The sequence below is a fragment of the Gymnogyps californianus genome, chromosome 3 (genome assembly GCF_018139145.2).
Source record: "Gymnogyps californianus isolate 813 chromosome 3, ASM1813914v2, whole genome shotgun sequence".
In the NCBI taxonomy this organism is placed as follows: Eukaryota; Metazoa; Chordata; class Aves; order Accipitriformes; family Cathartidae; genus Gymnogyps; species Gymnogyps californianus.
Genome location: NC_059473.1, coordinates 100,266,094 through 100,289,535, shown reverse-complemented (window position 1 = coordinate 100,289,535; position 23,442 = coordinate 100,266,094). Strand labels below are relative to the sequence as shown.

At 40.8% G+C, this 23,442-nt stretch overlaps 1 protein-coding gene across 4 annotated transcripts in view; it reads right to left on the bottom strand.

The window, feature by feature from the left end:
- The window catches only part of DST (dystonin), a 315,541-nt gene that overhangs the window by 198,315 nt on the left and 93,784 nt on the right, over positions 1-23,442 (bottom strand). For all 4 annotated transcript variants that reach the window (XM_050893474.1, XM_050893475.1, XM_050893476.1 and 1 more), the window contains one exon: positions 16,947-17,008. In XM_050893474.1, coding sequence (XP_050749431.1) covers positions 16,947-17,008 — 62 coding nt within the window. The remainder of the gene's footprint in view (positions 1-16,946; positions 17,009-23,442) is intronic.

Here is a 23,442-nt window from a genome sequence, read left to right as displayed (position 1 = left end):
TCCTACTACATCTGTGGTGAAAAGAAAAGGGAAGCCATGTAGATATCATTAAAATCCCTGATACAAGATTTGATTATGTTAAATGCTTAGAAGATGAAAAGCACAAGGGTCTTTAATTTTTAACCCAAAACAACTGTGACTTTTTATTTTTCTATTCAAAGAACTATGCCAAACCGAGTGCTAAACTCTTTCCGACAAAAGCAGGCAAGTTTGCTTTACAATAAAACCCTGAGAGAGGGTTCCCTGCTCCTCCCTGCCCTGCCAGCCAGGACGTGCCACTCTCCACTTCCCTTAGGAGAGCAGAATCCCAACCCAGAGTAGATCCACAGTGCAGGCTGCTGGCCAGAGGTATGGGGGGGCATCAGGTTAAGGACAGAAGAAGGGGGTGTACATCTAAGAGACGTTTTACCAGCACAGCTGAAGAACTATCTGTGCAGCACCAAGTCAATGTTCACCCTCTTTTCAATGTAGAACTCATGGGAGTTGCCCAACGTGCAGGTATCTGAATTGTGGGATGAGAAAATACTACTGTTTCTAATCTGTCTGCTTTTATTGTCCATTAGATGCAGGATAATTTTGTTATCCTGCTGGTCTGACTCTCACAACACACATTTGTTGACCTTCTGTTTGCTTCTCTGAGGTTTCCAAAGTATTACAGAGACAACCATTTTCCCCACCTTATCTTTCTAGAAATCACAGATGCTTCAGAGATGAAGTCATACTGTGTATGAAGAAAGTGGCATAGAGCTGTCAAAACAGGAAAACCAGCAGTACGCCTTAGATGTCTGTCTTAGTTCTGCCATTGGCTGACAATTACTGTGAAGATTAATTATTTAGGACATACTACGTTGGTATGCTGGTACAGGACAACATAATAAGGAATGTCTTCTAATATGCACCTAAAAAGATGTATTTGGGCAACTGATGTGCAGCAAGCATGTTCGCTCAAAGCAGCAGACCACTTCTTTTAAAAGGAGCATCTTGTGCTTCTCAAGAGATCCTACACTGCCACTTGAGGAAAAGCTTGCAAAATCATCTCTCTCTCACTATCACTTGGGCAAGTCTCGTCTCTCAACATATATAATGAATTCTTAGATCTTTAAACTCAAGAGAAACAAACCTTACTATTTCATTGCTGTGTTGCTGCCACATTCAGCCTCCTTCAGAACGCGTAGTACCACAAGTACTAGATGCAGATGGGGGTCCCTGGATGGATCTGTGGGATCTGCTGAGCCCCATGGCATTTCATAACGGTTCTTGTGGCTTTTCAGTAAAATCACAGAATTGTCAGCCCTACATTTTGCAAGGTCCACGTGCAAAGTAGGTTACATATTGCCTTGGGCAACTTTTTGCAACATACCCACGTGAGTGTGGCAGATTGATAATCTGGGCATGAGAAGAGATTCTTTAAGGAAGACGTGGGAGATACTGAGTGGCTGAGCGGCATCTGACAAAACTTAAACAAGAGAAGCAAAATGGCTTCACCAGTCAAAAAGAGACAGGGAGAATTTAAGGCACTGTTTCAGAAGTGATTCATCTTCCCATCTTCATCTTCTGGCATGTATACTATGATTTTTGTGGTAAGGAAAGTTCCATCCCCCTTGATATGAGCATGAGATATTTTCATATCATACTTTCCCAGTAAGCTTAAGCTTTGCAGTCTAGTGCCTTGGGGAACCTGCACTATCACTAGTAAAAACCAGCATTTAAAACTGTAGCAGTCACAGAGCTGCAATCTTGCACCCAGACCCCAGCATGTTAAGCACTTGACAAATGAAGATCGTGAAGATGGCTGCCGCCTCCGAAAGCTAGCAATCTAATACCCCGCATAACTCGCATAGCTTTATCATACTGTTCAGCTGACACATCTGGTTGTCCTTACAGGCAAGTTGGTATCGGTTCCAACCTCATGTACCATTCTCCTTCTGCAGTTAAAAGACCCTGGCCTGCTGGGCTTGGCTTCCTCCTCTGTGGGCTGGCATCGCAGCAAATCTGTCACCACTGCCTTCAGCCCGCCTGGTTCTCATTTCCACCAACAGAGAACGAAGGCATGATTCAGCTGCCTGGGCACACATCTATAGGGCTGTTGCATGTTTATGTTTAGGGGGTATGCCACCTGCCCTCCACCTGCTTCTCCAGAAGGACTAAGGTTTGCCTGGTCAGTCCCTCACAGATGTCTGTCCTGAATACCCTTACACATCTCAGACAGCCCTAGATGTCCATACTTAGGGAACTGAATCTGCACATAGTGATTTCTATTTTTGCCATGGGTCACAGCAAAGAACAAGCCATCTTCCATAGCAAGCCTGTTTTTTACAATTTTTCTTGATATTATTAGTTGTGTTGTGCTGATACTGGAACAAAATCCATAGTTTTACACAATAAAACCACAGGCTACTTATGCTTGTATGGGTAAAAAGAGGAAGGACTGTCCCTTCTGCTTCTGCAAGCAAAACCAGCTTGGTCTTGAAAAGGATGGAAAGACGCACAGGCTGCAGTACAGTAGGAAGGTCACTCTAACACTGCCACATCTCTACTTTTTAGTAGGGCCTGTTGCAATAGGACAAGGGGTAATGGTTTTAAACTAAAAGAGGGTAGATTTAGACTACATATAAGGAAGAAATTTTTTACAATGAGGGTGGTGAAACACTGGAACAGGTTGCCCAGAGAGGTGGTAGATGCCCCATCCCTGGAAACATTCAAGGTCAGGTTGGACAGGGCTCTGAGCAACCTGATCTAGTTGAAGATGTCCCTGCTTACTGCAGGGGGGTTGGACTACAGGACCTTTAAAGGTCCCTTCCAATCCAAACTATTCTATGATGATCCTATGAAAACACAGAAGAATCACTCCCTTTTTCTTATTCAGAAGTAAAGGTGGCAGGAAAACAGGGTTGTGGCCCTTTCTGTGTATACAGTGGGTGCACACCCAGCATACACATAGAGAGACCTCGCAGGCATTCGTGTTAGGGTACAGCATGTTCCAGATCAGCACCTAAAATGCAAGGGACCACATTCTCGACTGAAATAGCGTAGGAAGGAGCGGAAACAAACATTAACATGCTGCAGAATCTAGAGTCGAGGCAAAAGAGAGTATATAATCAGATCAGGCAGGAATAACTAGAAGTAACTCCTATGTACCGGAGGCCACCAGAACTCCCTGAGGGAGGTGAGACAGCCACTGTGGCCCTGGCAGGCTGCAGGGCCTGGAAACAAGGCAGAGTTTTGTGTTCACACACTTGCAAAATCATCCATTTTTATAGAGTGAGGAAAGCAGACTACTGTAATCGAGTATCTTCCTTAGAACATCAGGAGTCTCCTTATAATTAAGCTGAACTGATCATTATGAGAACATGCCAAATTAGACCTTTTCTTACAGTTTCCAGAACAGGCAAAATTAGAGTCAAATCTGAATCACATTTCTTTTGAAAAACTGAAGTTCAGCTGACAAGCCTTTATAAAACCAGTGTCATCCCCAGGCATTATCAAGAATTGTAATATTACAGATCCAACAGAAGCTTTTCAGACCACATAGCTTGGGAAAGTCTTTTCAAGTGCCACTCTCCTCCCTTCTGGAAGCAAAGTTAATTAAATGCCCAGCCCAGACACAAAGCATTACCGCTTTTCCAAAGGAAAATGGGATAAGGCTTAAAAGTTAGAACTGTAAGGGGTGTGTTTGGGAAAAAAGGGTCAGGCCTTTAATTACCACTGAGGTCACTGATAAGTCCAAACGACAGCTGGCACAAGGCCACTGCGAGTTTCACAATAAACTTCATATTTATTCTTTAAGAATCTGATTCAACGCCCATGGAAAAAAGATCCCTTAAGACTCCCATTCAGTTCAGCTACAGTAAAACACTTTTCTCCGAGGTAAAAGACACAGATAGTTAAGAGCTCCTATAATTACACTGTTCCACAGAAAATGCCATCAGCATTCAGATGGTTGAAAAACTGCTGTGGCCACTGCATGAGATCCTGACATCCTGATGAGTTTCCCTAATGTTTCAGCTTCCTAAAAATGTACCTAAGCTTCTTTTTGAAGGACAAATTGTACTAAAACCGCTACTCATGAGGAAACAGTTTTCTGTAAGTTTTGAAAATTTTTATGTTTTAGTCCTTTCACCTTTGAAAATTAAGGAATCACAGTGGCAGTTCTAACCACATGATAACAAAGAAACCTATGCTATGAGTAAAGAATAAAGAATAAAAAAAAAATCTCACATGAAAAGTTGTATTTATGTACAAAAATAAAGGTTTACTATGCCAACACAAGCAGCATGATTTATGAGAAACACTCTAAAATTCTGAACAGGTTGTAACAAGATCCATGCAGCATGTAATTGTTAAAAATATCAGATTTGTCAAAATATTCCCACATGACTGATCAGCCAAGCAAGGCTGCTTCTTCAAACATCTTCAAGACTACTTATTTTGCTCTACAGACTTCTTAGATTCCCCCATGTAAAGCACACGAGTGTTGCTTGATACGCCGCAGGGCCACTCCACCTTGGGTAATTTCCATCCCAACAGGCTGCTCGGCACAGTGAGGCGCTGAGCTGTGGGCCATGGCCAACCGGATGTCACACCAAGAGATCAGGGAGCCGAAGTGGTTACATGCAGACTGACATCCTCCCCCTGAGTCTCTCATGTTCTTTAATCTCCTTACTTTAAATGCAAAATTTATTTCTGGGGCAAAAAAAACCCAACTCCAAATACACACCCTGGTCACGATCCTTGTTTTGTACTGAATCCTATAATAAACTTCACCCATTCTGTTAAAAATAAACAAGCACACAAGTTCTGGCAGAATTTAATCACTGGCTAACCCTGCGACAGTGAGCTCCGGGCACAGCTTTTCCCGGGGGACGGGTGCAGAGCGCAGGCAGCCGGAGCGCTGGGCTGCAGATGGTGCTGTTCCCCCACCTCCGTGCAGGCACACACGCTCCAGCGCTGGACACCCACCGCCCAGGACACCCCAATTTGCTCCCCCCCGACCCAACAGCACCAGGCCCGCAGTCAGGGCTGGTAGCGAGATGGTACAAGGGGAAAAACCTGCGCTCGGTCTCTTCTCTGCGCCTGTTCACTTGCAAGCAAAGTCTGGCAAATCCAGTTTTGGGTCCCGTGGTCCAACTCACTTTCACTCTTTTCTTTTGCTCACCAGTCTGATAACCCACTCTGCAGGAAACACTTCTTGCAGTTCACTGAAAATAAATAGTTCTTTATTTCATACTCAGGAGTAATTTTCTAGCTGTTTGACTTTGTTCCTGGATATTAATTCTCCTAAATAGCAGACACAGCTAATGCTACTCCATTTCATACAATGACTTTTATGATTTCAAATACTTTTACTAAGTCACATTTAAACAAATCTCCTGTACAAAGTGAGTTCAACACTCACAAAGTGAGTTCTTTCTTTATAACAGATGTTTTCTAACTGAAGATTCATCCTTGATTGCATCCTTGGATTCATCCTTCACTTTCTCATCTGGCCAATGTTCTACACTCCATTAGCAGGAGAACTTTGCAATTTGAACACCCTTTGTGTGTTCCACCCCTCTAAAGCCCTGTCCTTCTATCTAAAAGCTTACATCAGTCATTTTTTTTTTTTTTACATTAACCTTCACATTTCTTCCAGACAACTCGATCATCTCATTAATCTATTGCTTTTGCACACTCTGTTTTGCATTTTGCCCCCAGCCTTCAATTATTTCACATCTCCGGATAATTCTTAATAATCATAAAAAAAGATACTTGTATGGCTTTAAGGTAAATATACTGTTGCTCAATTTAAAAAAAAAAAACCAAAAACAACAGGTCATTGCTAAATCTGGTCCTTACATTTTTCTTCTTACCTTTCTATATTTGGTTTCATGAGATGCATTCCAGTATTTCCCTAATCCCCAAATCAGCAAGTATGCAAGAAGTTGCATAATCTTATGTATACATCAAACAGTAGGACATAAACATGCACATCCATGACTCCTTTTCTGGATTTCAGTAGTTGTGTGATACCTGAAACACCATTATTTTACAGAACAAATTTAACCAAATGTCCTAAATGTCAAAAATCCTTCTTTCCACCTCCTACGGAAAAATAAATCTTGTCTCCATTCCAGCTCACACAGCTCAAATTTTTTTGAGGAATGGGCTGAAAGGTTCTCTCCAACCAACACTGGTCCAGCTGCTCAGAATACCTCCATGGGTCCCATTCCACTTATTCATCATCATTATCACAGCACTACCCTCACTGGTTTTAACACTTGCACAGTCTTGCTTGGCTGCTTGTAACTTTGCATATTGGGATTGGCAAATCCATGTGAGTGGAGCCCATGTTGCGTAGACTCACAAGCTCAGCAGAAATAGGTATCTACTAACATAAAATGGACATCTACTCCATTATTGCTACAATTTAAAGTCCTAAAATATTAAAGTTACAGAGATGTCCAGCCAGCTTTAGTATCTACTTCACCAAATTAACCTTCATTCTGCGGACAGCTCTCAGCAAGCACAAGGGACAGATGCCACATGTGGCGTATGTCATGAGAGATCCCATGTGACTCCATGCATGCTCACAGCCCATTAACACTTCTTGCACCAGTTGCGATTTTAACGCACAGCATGTCCATCTCTTTCCCATGTTTTGTACCTCAGTAACCTTTTACGATTTTTCCTCAATGCAGTATTCTTTGTTCAAATGCTTTTGTGTATAAGACTATATAAAGATATTTATAAATCTTAGAAAGACTAAAAAAAAAACCAAAAACACATTATAAAACCCTATCTACATCTCTATCACATTTTCTAGCTGTTAGGAGATAGTGCCTCAGCACATATTACTGATGATAACTGAAGTGTGGCTCACAACCTGCTTAAAGCCTGACTTGTGACATTTATCCTGTCTTCTTTTTAAAATATTTTACTTACAAAGGCATAAACACAGATTAATGAACAGTACAATGCAAACATCACTAAGTTTCACTTTACAGGGTAGCCCACTGAAAGAGGGCATTCTCACTGAACCAGAGGATTGATGCAGTTTGAAATCACTAATTTAATGAAAACACAAGCTTTAGTAAAGAACTTGGCACTGATCAGCTCTATGACTCAAAGCTGAATATTATTTTGCCAGAGAAGAGCTGGGCCTTACGAGGCTGTCACAGAATAATACAACTGTAAGGCTAAAAAGGACTGAACAGATCACCTCACCTGACCCAGTGCCGTGGAGCAGACTGAGTCTGGATAGAACACGCTAGAGATGCTTCTCCAATTTATCCTTGAAAATTCAAATGAAGGAAATTCTACAGTGTAATAAATATACTTCAGTGTTCTATTATGCTTACTTGCTTTTCGGGGAGGTGGATTTTTCCTTGCTAGTCTTCAAACTAAATCTTCTTCTGTAAACTAAGCTGAATTTTTTCTTTCCCCCCCGCCCCTTGAGCCTGACCTCGGAAAACACTTGTTCACCAGCCTCTGCATAACCACCTTTTACATACTGAGGACACGTTATCACATCTCCCTTCAGTCTTCTCTGTTTCAGACTAAACAAACTCAATTATCACAACCTGTCCTTGATTTTTCCAAGAAAACTTCTTATCTTCTTACTGCTTTATTACAGACGGCTGCAAACCTCGTCATTGCAAAGATCAGGAGTTGTGCAGCCAGGCGGAGTTTCACAACCGTGTGCCCACAAACACACTCGTGCCTACGAAAAGGCAGAATTACAAGCTGTCTCCTTGTCTCCTAAGCACTGTGCTGGCCCACAGGCAGGGTGCGGAGCTCATCTGTAGTTCCTGGAGCTCCCTGGGCACAAGCCAACACAGCGTAGTGCAGGTGATGGACCTTGGTAAGAACCATAGCAGGGTGAGGGCCACACTTGTTGCTGATGACATGACAAAAGGCCTGAGCCAAGGTGCAGACGCAGCGTTAGAGAAACAGGGGTATCACCACCAGAATGAAGTGAGAGAGCTCGAATCCTCACTTGAGGATGTGGCACGGCAAGGGCAGCAGCTGCTCAGACACTGTCTCTGGGTAGAAGGGAGATGGGTCCTTGCTCATGCATGTGGCCTCTCAGAGCCAGGTGATGCTGCTGCAGCACCTGATGGCAGCCCCAACAGCAGCAACAACCGATGGTACTGGATCATCCTAGTGCTGGTTCTAGCTGCAGCTGTTACTGATGGCAATATCCAAGCAAACTGTATCTGGGATCCTTTCATTCAAATTTTGTGACAGTAATCTGCTAATGAGACTACATGTGGTAGCATGTCAAAAAAATGTAGATACACCATGTACACCGCTTCCCCTTTGTCCACCTGCTTTCAAAGACCAGTTGTTCCAGTCTTCCCAGGCAGAGAAATTACCCTGCGAGGTCTGTAACTCCCCATTCTTCTTTTCTGTTTGGGAGAGAGGTACCATGCTTACTATAACTGCAGACTCCTAGGTGTCCCCTGTCCTCTCTGAATTCTTAAATAGAATGATAAAATGTCATAAATCACTTCAGTTAGTTCCTAACTACTGGGTGAATAAAGCTGTGCAACCAGAAAGCACATAACTTATCTGAATGTTCTTCAATCTGCTGTTTCCTTATCTGAATTTCACCCTCATCTTATTAAAACATGTTTCATCAAGTCAGTATTTTGTAGACTGAAGAGGCCGGAGTAATTCAGACTTTTCTACACCATTCAATATTATTTCTCTTTTTTTTCCTCGGTAATGCATCCATACTTCTTTCTTCTTCATATTCTGATATAATTACAGAACCTTTCTCCTGTGGACTTTTATGTCACACTGTAACTCCTCCTGGACCTTTTACTTGTCTGATTTTACCCCACCATGCTTTATGCTTTACTAACTCCTTTATATGAATCATTAGTCCTGCTGCCCTTATTTCCACTTCTTGCATGGCTCCTTTGTATTTCACACATCTCTTAAAAGCAGCAGTATATTCTATACGATGCCTCCTATCTGTCCTCCTGTCTGCAGCCTGCCTTTGTGCCTCCAACACAAACGCCTTCAATGACTGCCAGATCTCCTGCATTCCTCCCTCTCCTGGATTACTTCCCCAGGAGACCCTACCTATTGCTTTCCCCAGTTCTGCTGCTTAGAAATTCATTGTCCTCTTTTTACTTCTCACTTCTCTCTCTGCTTTGAAAGGTGAGCCTGGGATTTTGCAATCACTTGCTGTTAAGTTACTTTCTCTTTTTAAATTTTGAAGCAGTCCCTCCCAATCAGTCTAGGCCTACCTAGCAGTTTTACTAGCGGCTTTCTGAACCTGACAGGCTGAAGGTCTCCCTGGCTGGTACTTCCTTCACAAGACACATGTCCACACTGGAGGCAGCCACCCCAGCTCCTGCAGCAGGCAGGGAAAAGAACAGCAGGTGTGCCCTGACCTGGTTTGCACACCTGCTTGGGGACAAGCCGAGCTGTGCCACAGAAATGCCTCTTTCTTGCATAGGCTACTGAGGGCACCTTTGTAGGTGTTCAAATGCAAAACTCCACATCTGCTCCTCCTGTCAGTTATGAGGATAAATGATTTTCCCCACTGCTACACAGTCCTGTCCTTCCCATGCTAGTTAGTGACCGAAAAATCTACCATCGACTTGCTTGTTCTAGTTCAACGCCTCGAATCGACAGCAACCATGGCCACCTTTTGTTCCATTTTATCTTTGGCCAGAGACACGCCACGGTGTTTCAGTGACACAGCACACCCAGTTTTCTTCACCCTTCGTGCTTCCAACTTGCCCTCGCCCTTCCAGACCTGTACTACGTGCTGCCAAATATAACTTAACAGGGATGAATTGTTTAAAGTATGCAAATGTAATGCTAGTAACATCAAACTCAGCTTAAAACTACAGGGATACACTAACTGACCAAAGGCAATACACTCCACACTTGCCTAAAGCAGGTAAAATATAAGGTTGGCAGATATAACGTTATTCTGATTAAAGTCAAGGTACTCTAGATAGAGGAGGATTTTAAACATTATGTTACTATCTTTAAATTTCCCTGTTCAAAGCACCATAAATGCCTTTAACAGATAACACATGCTTCTTTATAAGAAAAACATGTTTATTCTGATGCCTTCTTAGGTCCTGATGTAGTCACACATCTACGTTACCTCAGGGCAAGCCTAGCTTTCCAAATTATATGAAATATTGCTGTAGAACAAAATATTTAGGCAATGTTTATGACAATGTTTGAAGTTGCTCACTGTCTGGAGTCCACATACTGGGACAAATACCACTCCCACTGGAGCCGATGGCACAGTTACACTGGCCCCATGGGAGCTAGATCAAGCCATAGTATTTCTAAGCTGATATATAAATGATTATTATACTGATACATCAAAAGTATATAGATAAAAAATAATTCCATGCATAATTTAACGATTAATTAAAAAGCCAACACTTAATTGCAAATGGTAGAATTTTCTCTCTTGCGATCTCTAAGGAATAAATAATATTAAATAAATTCTATGCTGAGAGCTAATTGCAAACAATGAACCCACAAAAAGAATGAATTAATATATTAATATATTAGTCTATCATAGGAAACTGATTCTAGTGGTTTTATTTCATCACGCAGTAATCTCATGGTAGACTTAATTCTCTTTATACTCATTCTTTCATATATGAGCACCTATATAAAACGATTTAAAAAAAACAAACACGATAAAAGGGATCATAAAAGCATACACTCAACTGGTTCAATAGTGCTGCATGCCATAAAAATATCGATGTGCTCAAGCTATCACATATTTCATGCATATTTAATTTACTGTTTTCAATTATTCTCTTTCCTGCTTCCAATTAGTCATGAAGTCTGAATGCATTAGAGAGGATCAAATAAACTTGAAATCTGTGGCACAGTTTTTATTGACTTGGATTTATTTATTTATTTGCTTGCAGAGAGATTTTTGTGATGTAGTTTATCATTAGCCTTTAAAACTTTGTACAATTTCCTCCTCTTTTTCAGCTTTACCTTCTGGCATTTTGTCACTACTTTTCCTCACTGTCTCCTGGTTACCCTTCCTCCCTCGTCTAAACTTCCATTAAACACCAAAAAAAGTCCTGAGTTTGCTTGCTGATCTGCTTTGCAAACAGCTATAGATTATACTAAGCAGATGAAATATGGTGTGCAGTTTACCTCCAAGTGGAAGACTTTTGAAAAATTTGTATGCAATGCAGCATGAATAAACTATAATTGTGCATGTTTCCAGGAATAATAACAAAATCAGAGACTTCTTTACACCATTAACTGAAGATCTTCTTCAAGAGTTATTTTTCTTTATTTTTCGGAAGGACCATGTCTCAAAGAAAAAACACTTTAAGATCTTTTTGAATAGTCCTGAACACACAACAGCAAAAATTTTTAGGAGAAAAACTGAAATATTCTTCTGTCTACCAAGCAGACAATAGGCCTTGCTGAACAACTGAAAAACAAAATAGAGGAGGAAATACTGATACTTCAGCTGCACCCAATGCCTAAAGCAAGCTGCGTGCCATGTTGGAAGTGGGATTTTATAGGATCTGCTCCCAACACAGTTTGCAGCAGCTGTCAGAATTAACTAGGAGGAATACACAGAAGACTCATTCAGATGCACTAGCACAGCAAGCAATCTTTGTCTTATTTTCCTTAACATAGGGAGAGAAAAAAGAACCAAAACAAAACATGCTTTTTCCAAGTATGTTTCAAAAATGAAAGGTGTTAAATCGAGACTTTTTTAAAAGAGTCACTACCATTAGACTAACACCAGGTGCCTCATCCCTTAAAATAAATATAAATGTAGAGCTAAAAGGTGTTCATTTCTAAAAGAGTAGGAGGTGGGGAATTTTAAATAACAGATTAACTGCATGGCTAAAAAGAAGATACTGCAGAGTAGTGCTATCTAAAATGACAACCACTAGTGTCAGTAAAGTGCCAACTTTCAGCAAGGGAATGACTGCGCTGTATCAGGAATGGTCCCTCTGCCATTAAGGGGATACCTGAACATTTCATGAAGCAATCGACCTAAGGCGCCATTTGCAAACCGTGTGCTGCCTGAAGGATGCACAGGAATCAGTAACTTCAGGTTTCTGTTCTGAATTATTCATTCAGTCTTTGCACAACAAAAAGCTGCTCGCTCGCTCTCTCTAATGGACTATCACTGCAACACAGTACGTGATTTTGAACATGGAGTTTTAAAACAATAGTTTTAAAAGCATTTTGTCCTGCTACTTATAAAAGTCTTCTGGCTCATAAGACCTTTAAAAGTGACTTTTGGAGCAACTAATGACTGTGCAGGGATGCTGCCCATTGCTCCCATCACCAGCGCGTTTCTCCCGAGGCCCGGCCAGTCAAGGGTCCCAAGCCAACCCGCGCTGCAGGGCGCACCAAGTGGCGGGGCTCCCTGTCAGTGCCACGGGCAGGACAGGCCCCTCTCTCCAAGGAGCTGCTCGGGCACCCCAGGGTCCCATATTGCTGCTAAAAGGTCAGTTAAGAGGCTCTCTACAACCTTTTCTTCCATGAAAAAGAAGAAACATTTTCCCTTGGAGGGAAGATACCTGGGTGTTCACCATATTTTCCTATCAGAGCACTGACCTAGCCAGTCTCTGGTTGCCTTGCCTTCAGTTCTGTTTTCTGTACATCGTAACTTCTGGTAAAGAAACTTTAAGTATTTCCAAATATCCCATTTAATCTGTGAAGACTAAGATCTGGCAGTACAAAAACATTTTTAAATTGGTTTGAGAAAAGAACTGAACAACAAAGAAGAATTTGTCTGCTTTTACTCCTTTTTCTTCATCTACTTTTTTATTTTCCAACCTTTATCTCATCCTCCCCCTGTATTTCACACTTCTCTCATTCTTTCCTTAGGTTTTGGGATTTGGGGATTGGGATTTGGGGGTCTGGGATTCAAAGGAGTGTCAGGAAGAATTTCTGGGCTTTCGTGGAAGTTGGATTTCTCTTTGGGTGCTTTAGGACCATGCAAATGCTACGGCAGAATGAAACCCCTTTCTTCCACAAATTTACCTGTTCTTGTTATGTCAAGGGTTACTTACTGCTGTAGCAAGTACTAGAATTTAACATCTTATTTTGACAGCAGCAAAGTGAACTTGCTGGAAGCAGAGGCAGGTTTAGAGAAGTTAAGAGAGGAGATCTCTACCCCACCGCCACGCTATGCCAGCATGTGAGTTTCTCCCTGGAAGCTCATACCACAGCAGCAGGCGAGTCTGAACTCCAGTATCTCACCTCTCCAGCCTGTATGTCAACAAGAAGTAAAAGATAACATTTAAACTGGAGCCCCACCATCAGACATTAAACAGTAGCCTTAGCAAGTGCAATGCTCTAATCAGTCCTTGGAAAATCTATTATCAATTCAAAAGAAAAACTTCAGCATTTAAAAAATGTAGTGACAGTCCACTTGATCTTGAACTGTGGAATTCAAAGATAACTTAAACAGTTGAATTTTGCAAATAACACATTACGTACCTGTCTCTATGTATCTCAAGATCATTTGCAGGAAATATTTCTGCAATGACTATGTTTCTAGTTTAGCAAAGTACACAAATACATGCTTAACTAGTCAACTGAACTGACAAGGGACTAATCTTATACACTGACTTTTATATACTACACACTTACATGCTTTAAATCCAATGCAACTAAAGATGGGCAATGGAGGGCAGAAGGGTAAATATTTCTCAGTCATGTTGTTGTTTGTAGTTACTCAGCGAATCCCATAAATACAGAATTTAATTAGAAGAATGACAGTAGGCTTCCATGCCATCCCCCAACGAATGATGGTAACCTGTAAAAGCATCATGCTGCTGACCTAGAAAAAATTCTTTTGAATATACTGCTATAAAGGGATAAAAGTCCGGTACTTTCCCAAGGACTGCAGGAGAATAGGAGAGTAATTAAAATGAGCAAGGAAAGAACTAAACAAGCATGGAGAAAATAAAAAGATAAAAGAAGAGCAAAGAAAAACAGAAAAAACAGAGAACAGAAAACCAAAAAAGAAACAGGGGACAGAGAAAAGAAACAGAGGAAAGAGAAAGTAAAGAACATAAATAGGATGGAAAAAAGATGAAAGAAAAATGCAATCCATCCCCGTGCCCATAGCAGGGTCGTGTCCACACGCATGGTCTGGTGTTTTCCATGATCTCTCATCATTTCCATGATCACCTTCATCCTTTCCGCTTCTTGTTGAACCCTACACAGTGACAGACAAAGCACACTGACCTCCTTTTTCAGTCAGTGGAGCGAAAGCAGTTCTAGGACACAATTCATCTCCCCCTAAGGTAGATGCCTTAGGGGTAGACACCTATAAGGGCCTGTTCTCTCTGCTACCTACAAAAGAAGTCTGGCTAACTAGCTCAAATAAAGTTATTGAGATGTGTGAAATAAACAGATTCCCACCTTTTTTTATCTGCAATAAGCTATTGGCAGTGAATAGGCAAAAACGAGTTGCATGTATTTTGTATTAAATCCAAGGTAGCTGAAAACCAGGACTCAAATTCAACTTAATGCATAGACCAGGACAGGTCTAGTGACTCTGCTAAAAAGGCATTCATTTACGGTGCTACTTTTTCTGCATTCCCTCCATTATATAGTATTTTCTCAATATGTCCTTGTGTCTTAAGAGAGACCATTTGAAGGGTTGATTTTAATTTCCATGCAAGTCACTGTTCTAGAAACAATGCTGTAAGAACAGAAATTTGACAACTGTATCACCAACTGCTTTCAAACTGAGTACTTCCAAAAGATAAAGCTGAGTTGCTACCTAAATTCCAAGTTAATGGAAGAGCTATAGTCAAACTGTATTTATGCAAGTCATCAATCCTTAATTTGAATTCTGAAGTGAGCAATCTGAGATGAAAATCAAGGCCAGCAGTACACACACACACACACATCTCTATGTATATCTATGTCTACAATCACTCACACTGAGAATTATTTGAAGGCCTGAGGCCATTGACCTTGGCAAGCAAGTCAAAGGATTTAGTGTGAACTCTTTACCCCGATTTCCTTACAGGTTTAGAGCCTAAATCTTTTTTAAGCTACTCCCAAGATGCTGACAGTATGGCAACGATGACTGTGCATGTTTTAGAAGTGTGTAAAATAATGGTGTATAGAAATACTTTTTTCCATACACTGCTCTTCTGTAAAAACAGGCATTGTTTTTAAGTTGTATTAAACGATTGCTCTCCAAAAACCTTAGAGAGGCTTTTCCACATCCCACAGAAAATTAAAACTGCATCTTTAAAATGCATCTTTAATACATAAAAAGATTAGTAGCCTCTACAAACATGGTAACAATTACCCTCAATTAGAAGAAGAAATGCCTGATGGTTAATTTGGAGATTGCATTTTGCTTCCAGAGTACTGGCAATTCTCCTGTATGTTTTTTCTTTAAATCTAATTTGTCTGAAGTACTGGACAATGGATACATTTCTTGTATTATAAATATGAAGTAAAATCCAGAAAGCGAAAGCTACAGGTCTGCAGCCTCTTGTCTTTTCTCATTAGCAAGTCGAAGACTTCTGCAAGGACATGGGGCCACTCCAGTATTTCAGGATTAGGGTGAGGAGGTGTCTGCATAGAAGAGGTCCTTCGAGCAGCCTTTTGTACACAGCATGATTCCTTTGGGTCTAGCAAATCCACAAAGAAAAACCTATTGGTATGAGCAGTATTAAAAGCCATTCTGCGTCTCCAGACACATCCTGCCCACAGAAAGGTTGTGTGCTGCACAGAGGCTGATGTCAGGACCACTCCTGATGGCTCAGTCACAGTGGGAAGGACCAAAAGATCACTCTGGAAGAGAGATCTCTTGCTAAAGACAAAATTGGGACCAACTTCACATCTGGGCCTTGTTAGCTCCCTACATCACACCATTTCCAAGAGCTACACAGGTTTCAAATTTTTAAAAGACGTGAAGCCAGAATTCTGCATCTTCTAAAGGTTTGAGGAGTCAAAAAAAAAACCAAAAAAAAGTTGATTTTAAACATCCCCGAAGAAACTCTGTTCTGCTTCAGTGTCCAGTATTTCTCAAATACCCACAAGAGCAGCCACAAGAAGCAGAGAGATAATTAAGTTGCCCCCTAAAAAACCATATTTTTCTCTTAATACAAATACAAGCAGATCTTCCCAACAGTGTCTGAACATTATACCCATTAATTAAATCTCAACTCGGACACTTTGCAGATACATTTTTACATAATGTGACTTCTACATGAATTCAACCTCGGGGGGGGGGGGGGAGCGGGGAAGAATCAAAGCAAGTTATGTTAAGTAATTATACAATCTATTTCTCCAGAGAAATGTCTGGGCTAGACAGTCGGCGCTGAAACAGCAGATTAAATTTAGAACTGAAGGGCCATGCAGTGAAGGTGAACTCATGGCTTTTAGTTCTCTGTTCACTAAAAGCTGTACATGTTGTTAAAATGATGTGCTCTGTCCCTGAGGCAAAGTTCACTGCTATTCAAAAGAAAGATATTGAAAAGTGACTTCCGTCCCTAGAAAGCCTCCATTTCTAATCCATGAGCAGCATACTGATGCCATGGGATGATCTAGAGCTCTCCTTCTCAAGGTCATTTCCCTGTTCTCAACACGGTACTTTAAAAAAAAAAAATATATATTTTTTTTTTCTTCATTTGCCTGAGCTGTGGTACTACAGCCATGACACTAATGCCAGAAAAGAGTCAAGCTTTGTAGAAAGAAAGCACGTCCCTTAAACTTTGACTCATTTTAATTTCAAATTCAAGTATTCAAATAGATCACCTTGGGATATCAGACAGCAGCATTTCAACTCCCCCATGACTCCTCAAAGACAAAGTACATGCATAAATCTCACAATTTAAGATCTTCCCTATTATATGTAATGCAGCTGCACCCTGAAATCAAACATTTAGTAAACGACACAATCACTGCTGTAGTAATCAGTCATCCAGACATCACAGAAATTATCAACTGACCTTCATGAGATGCTGATTTATCCATTTTGTGAAGGTCTTCTTTTGTACTTTGTCCCGCTCATCTGGAGGTAAAAAGGAAAAAGAAAAGGGTTTAAACAAACAGCTCTACAAATGATGCAGAAGATTTTTTTTTTTTTTTAATGGAGAGCTTTATAAAATTAGCATTCTAATAAAGTTTAAAAACAGAATAGCCTGTAAAAGCTCTGAAATGTCTAATCAAAATAATAGCATGCAAATGTTTTTGCAGTACATCACAGCATATCTTGAAAAAGTTTCTTGAGCAGAAGCTGCAGATGAGTTCCTCCAGGGAGACAGCCTCACTGGTACGACAGCAGCACTACTAACAAAAATATAACTTCCTAGGAGAAGTCAACCATTCCCTAAAACGTACTAAAAAGATCAAGGCAAACTTTTAAGGGCTATAAATACTACTTGTAGCCTCTAAAATCCAAGTAATTATTAAAGTATTTAGCAATAGAAAATCTCTTACTATATGAAAGCTGGCTTTTTTAATCACTCTGCTTTTCAACTGGAGTTATCACCCTTGTTCCAGCACACAAGGATGAGCTACAGCTTCAGTCAGAGAAAGGACTCTCTTTCTTTTAATCCTCTATAAAAAGGCATGTCCACTAACCCAGATACAGGACCCAGCCACTGCCAGCAGTTTGCTCCCTGGCATGGCAGTTAGCATCAATGATTGCCCACAAAACATTGAGAAGAAGCACCCCACTTATGGATGGGAAGTGTATACATGTATTCTACCGAGCCACGTTAGAGAAACACTAAACACCACCCCAGCGCAGCAGTTAAGTTATCTCCACAGACCTATGTATGGTTACTAGCCAGTACAACTGCTACAGAGCCTTTTCACAGTCTCGGAGCTCCCCGGAGCAGGAGTCGCAGTGCATTAGGACCGGGACCATCTGTGCAAGCCTAAAATAGCAAGATCCCGTAAGACCCTGTAGAACAAAACTGCAGCTGTTTCATTGACTCAGGCTATTTGTAGTGTGGCTGAGACTGAGCAATGAGCTCAGGTAGCAAAACAAGACCCCTTCTGCAGCTACTGCCATCACTAGAAGATTGAATCAGATCCTGTATTCTACATTAAAAAATACTGTTTTCAGATTGGTCAAAGGTAACATAAGTAATAAAAAAAAAAAAATTCACAGAAGGTCCATATTCATGGACTTTCAAGTCTCTGGTGTGATACTGAGGTCTCTAAAAACAGCATGAGATCATACAAGAGTCTATCCTGGGCCAAACTGAGCACTGTATGCTGCTCCTAACAGTAGTGAGAAATGAGTATTCAGGAACAAATGCAAAAACAAGACAAGAAAAAGCCTGTGAAGCCTTCATATACTCCTCCCTTATGTGACTCACAGACTTTCTACATGCTTATACATATCCGCATTTAAGAGCCACAGATGCATTTTTTTTTGGTTATTTTTTTCAATCCGTTTTTAACACAACCGTAACTTTCGCAGACACAGTTCACTGTGGCAATGAGTTCTTCAGGTAGTGTGTGTAGTGCACATGTACCTTCAGCTCTGTACAGAATAGCTGCTGTTCCCTAAACACCTTTTCCATGCCACTCAAGATCTTCCAAGCTTCTGGCATATTCTTTTTCTCCATTTTGCAGCTCCACACTCTCTTATTGTACTTGAGGACCCAAAAAAGAGGAGTAAGAGACAAACTGAAGAGCTAAGCTCTACTAGTGGAGAAAAAAATCTGGCAGATTAAGAAAAACTTTTGCTATATACACATTTCCCTATAGTCTTCATCTAGCAAGACAGCATTTCCAACATCAGTTATTTATCCTAATAAGGTAGAAGCTCTGGTTTGGTAGATGTAAAGAACAGAAAATCTCAGAAATAAAAGAAATCCAGAAATACTTTCACTTGTAACTGTTCCATTATGGGTAGCTGTTTTAAAAGGAAAACAAGTTTTCCCAACTGCAGAATTTAATATTCCAGCCCACAAGTGTACAATGTGTCTTTTTTCCTAAGGTAACCTCAGCTAGTTTTGACTAACTACCACAAAAGTTTACACTTTGGGAAAATGTTACTGTGACAACAGTAAAAAAAAGTTAAAAAAATCCACTGCCATGTATCTTGTTAGAACATGCAGTAACTATTGATTTCAACTCTATTTTCAATTAAAATGCCAACATACATGAAAGAAGTGATACTTACTACTCCTATTCCTTTTATATATGCATATATTACACAAACACTCACAGAAAAACTCTGTACCTGATGTACCCAAATGTGTAGCAAGGAGGAAAGCTGTCACCTGTTATGTTGTGAAAAACACCAGGATTAAAGAAAAAAAAAACCCCAAAACCAACAAAAAACCAAAAGCTTCCAGAAAAGCAAATGCACACTAGGAGGAAAACACAGTGCAACAGTATTCAGTGTGCTCGAGCTCAGAGCAGAACATACCAAATCAAACCCCCCAGATGAAGCAGAAAACAGGCAGCTCACTACGAAAGAAACACCAAATTAAGGAAGGAAATCCACTGATAGCCTCTTGAGAGAAGCTTCCTCCCCAGAGAGCTCTGCTCTCTCCCGAAGCAGCCCTACCACCCTGCCAGCCCAGTGCCAGGCTGCATTACTGACCCATGCAGCACATTACTTCCACCAGCTTTGCACTCCGGTGCTTTTCATCTTCAGCAAACTGTCTCATTCTTCCTTTCAAAACTTCAGAGTTTCTTTTCTTTTCAGGGAAAGGAGAGCCAAGGAGTGATCAGGGCTTCTCCTAGCTGACAGAAAGTAGCAACTCCCCTTTTTTTAAAAAAACAGGAGCAAACAGCCCATCTGCTGTCACAGCAAGCAAAACTGCGAGCCCTCTGGATTTAACTCACGATAAGAAATAAATTAAGCATCTATGTTTGTTTGTTTTGAACTTTTAGGTGCATTAATACACAGTTGAGTACAAATGTTGAGCTTTTCAAACCAGGAAGTCTATTTTTTTTTCCCCTCTACCAGCAGTGAGTAGCAAGGAAAGAGCGTCACCACAAAACGAGCAGCAGCAGTGCTGTTTAAGCCAAGGTAATTTAAGAATGCAGGTGAGGCAGAAGCTGCAGAAAGCAAGCACATCTTCCTAGAACATCTGATCTGTAGATTATCACAATAAACCCTCAATGGTTAATTAATCTATTTGAGCTTCTCTGCTTTTACCTGTTATTGCAGACATTATTCTGATACATCAGACACACAAACTGAAAGTCTCTTATGCTTTATGTGCCTGGGAAATATCTCAACAAAATGTCTCCAGTCTTAATAGACTAACACCTACTTTATGAACCTACACTACAACACAGCAGCATCTAAAGAGGCTCCAGATTGGAAAATTTGGATTTAACAGTTGCTGCAACTAAGGTATCTCATTGCATGTTCTTGTCATTCCTCAATCCCAAGGACAAATTCAGGGGCCAGATCCTTCTAACACCGATGCCCCCTTCCACAAATCCCTATCGCTTGTACGGATCACAGTGTCTGCAAATTAGAACGGTTTCTCTGGAAGACAGGTTTATTACCAGGACTACACCAAAGGCGACATGTGGCGTTGATGCCTCTTCAATGCTCTCCTGGGGAGAATCACAGAACCATTTACGTTGGAAAAGACCTTTAAGATCAGTGAGTCCAACCATAAACCTAACACTGCCAAGTCCACCACTAAACCATGTCCTTAAGTGCCACATCTACACATCTTTTAAATACCTCCAGGCATGGTGACTCAACCACTTCCCTGGGCAGCCTGTTCCAATGCCTGACAACCCTTTTGGTGAAGAAATTTTTCCTAATATCCAATCTAAACCTCCCCTGGAGCAACTTGAGGCCATTTCCTCTCGTCCTATCACTTGTTACTTGGGAGAAGAGACCGACACCCACCTCGCTACAACCTCCATTCAGGTAGTTGTAGAGAGTGATAAGGTCTCCCCTCAGCCTCCTTTTCTCCAGGCTAAACAACCCCAGTTCCCTCAGCTGCTCCTCATAGAACTTGTTCTCTAGACCCTTCACCAGCTTCATTGCTCTTCTTTGGACATGCTCCAGCACCTCAAAGTCTTTCTTGTAGTGAGGGGCCCAAAACTGAAGACAGTATTCGAGGTGTGGCCTCACCAGCGCTGAGTATGGGGAGACAATCACTTCCCTAGTCCTGCCTGCCACACTATTTCTGATACAAGCCAGGATGCTACTGGCCTTCTTGGCCACCTTGGCACACTGCTGGCTCATATTCAGCCGGCTGTCGACCAACACCCCCTGGTCCTTTTCCACCAGACAGCTTTCCAGCCGCTCTTCCCCAAGCCTGTAGCGTTGCATGGGGTTGTTGTGACCCAAGTGCAGAAGCTGCTGAGTGGTCCTCTCTGCCTGAAGGCAACCTGAAATCATCTCTGAGCAACCACACCAGATGCCACCAGCTTGAATGAGCAGAACAGTGCATTTGTCTCCACACTGATGTGGGGTAAGGCAAACAGAGAGCAGGAGTACAAATCCCTCATTTTCTAGATAAGCTGCAAATTTCTGTGCTTCTTTCTTCATCCTAATAGTGCAAATACCAAAGTTTGGAGTTCCTCCACCTAGTGACACACTTAGAAAAAAAAAATTTCCTTTTCTTAGGCAGCTTTTTGCATTACTAAGTTATGTTTGCTTCTCTGCTGATATTTATTTGCCTACGTGAATGGCTAGATAGGCAACAGGTTTTTCTACATTTGTCCAGGTATCTACAAAGCCCTGATAGGCATTATTGCTTACTTATGTATAAATGCATTAATTCTTCTGCACATATTGTCACTATTTACAATACCTATTTATATTAAACTCAAAAAGCTGTGTTAAAAGAACATTATTAGGGTTGCAAAGCGAGGCACTCAAAAGCGGAGTTAAAACAGGACTTAAAACTGGCTGTGAAATCTTAATACAACCTTCCTGGGAATATACATTATGATATTTAATTAAATGACCATTTATCATTTTTTACGAGACTACTGTCTACTGCATAGAAGGGATGCTACTCAATTAAGGAATAGTTATTGAATAATGTATTTCATGTTGTTGTTGACTATGGAGCACCAAACCTATTCATTCATCATTTTTCAAGCTCTGAAGACAAAATTAATTTCACGATAGGTTTTCCTCTGGTATTCCTAATATTCCTTCTGCAAACTAGGCCTTGGTATCTCAAACGTCACACTCAGAAAATAGAGCATAATTAATGTATGATCTCTTGGGAAAACATTTGTTTTATGACACTCACCCAGAATCACAAAGCTATATAAGAAATAGGGGACAAATCCAGCTCTCCAGTCAGCGCTGAAAAGCCTTATCTAGGAGGCGTTCCTCTCTGCTCCTACACACTTCACCTTAACTTCTCACAGGCCTTCCATGTCTGTACCAATTATTCATTCTTGCTCATTAATTAAGAACCAGGGGACATCCAACAAACCTATCACAATCTGAAACAGTCTCTAGGAAGGTAAAATCTCAGTTCAAACAAGTCTAGTTTGGAAAGTTAAAACTACAGGATTTCCCATAGGGAAGGGTTGAATAACTTTACTAAAGGGTAATCTACCATCTTTTGTATCATTAGTGGGTATTCTTAATTACAGCTGGGTTTAAACTACCCCTACCTGTAGGCCTTGTATATCAATTTTGACTATCTGAAACAATGATTCAGTGAAAGATACCTCTGTTGTGAAGAACTGGAATTATCCTTGATCCTGTGTAGTATCCTAAATTAGATAAACTTAGAAATGAATAAAATAAAACTCTATTATACAGTAAAGTGTATGAGTACAGACCAATGCTATGAACTGTGTGTTATCGCATCAAATTTTCATTAAGACATACAGCATACAAAATCCTACATACTTTGGCAATGACTTCTGATAATAAAAAAAAAAAATATCCTTCCTGCTATAAAAATATCAAGGCTGAATTAGCATCCGTGTTTCTAACAAGATGACAGCAATGGTGAGGTCTTGTAGAAATGCTAAAAAAATTCTGAAAAAATAAGCTTAGGGGCCTCATATGGGGATTTCTGCATATTCAACCCCACTACAATAGTCAAGATACACATTGAGTGTGCAAGCGTTACAGTTCCAGGACCTGCTTTTGTGGGGTCAATATTTACTGTATGAGAAGAACTACAGGAAAACAGGGAACTCCCAAGTTATTTTTACCAGTTTCTAACTTTACCAAAAACAAACAAACAAACAAACAAAAAAACAAACCAACACAAACAACCTACCAAACCCAGACCTCTATGAAATACTTAACAATTTAGTGACCCATAACTAGAATGGCAATATACATTTGGTGTTTGTCATGAAAGATTAGCTTCTCAGCTAAAGGATCTCTACTAAGTCCTTGTTATCTTGACCCCCAAAAGTCCTGGGTAAATACGACAGTTTTCTCAGAGTAAGCTCACCTGACAACCCAGCTTTTTCTTAGGTATTTTCTTCCTCTAACAGAGCAGATTTTGCTACAGATAGTGC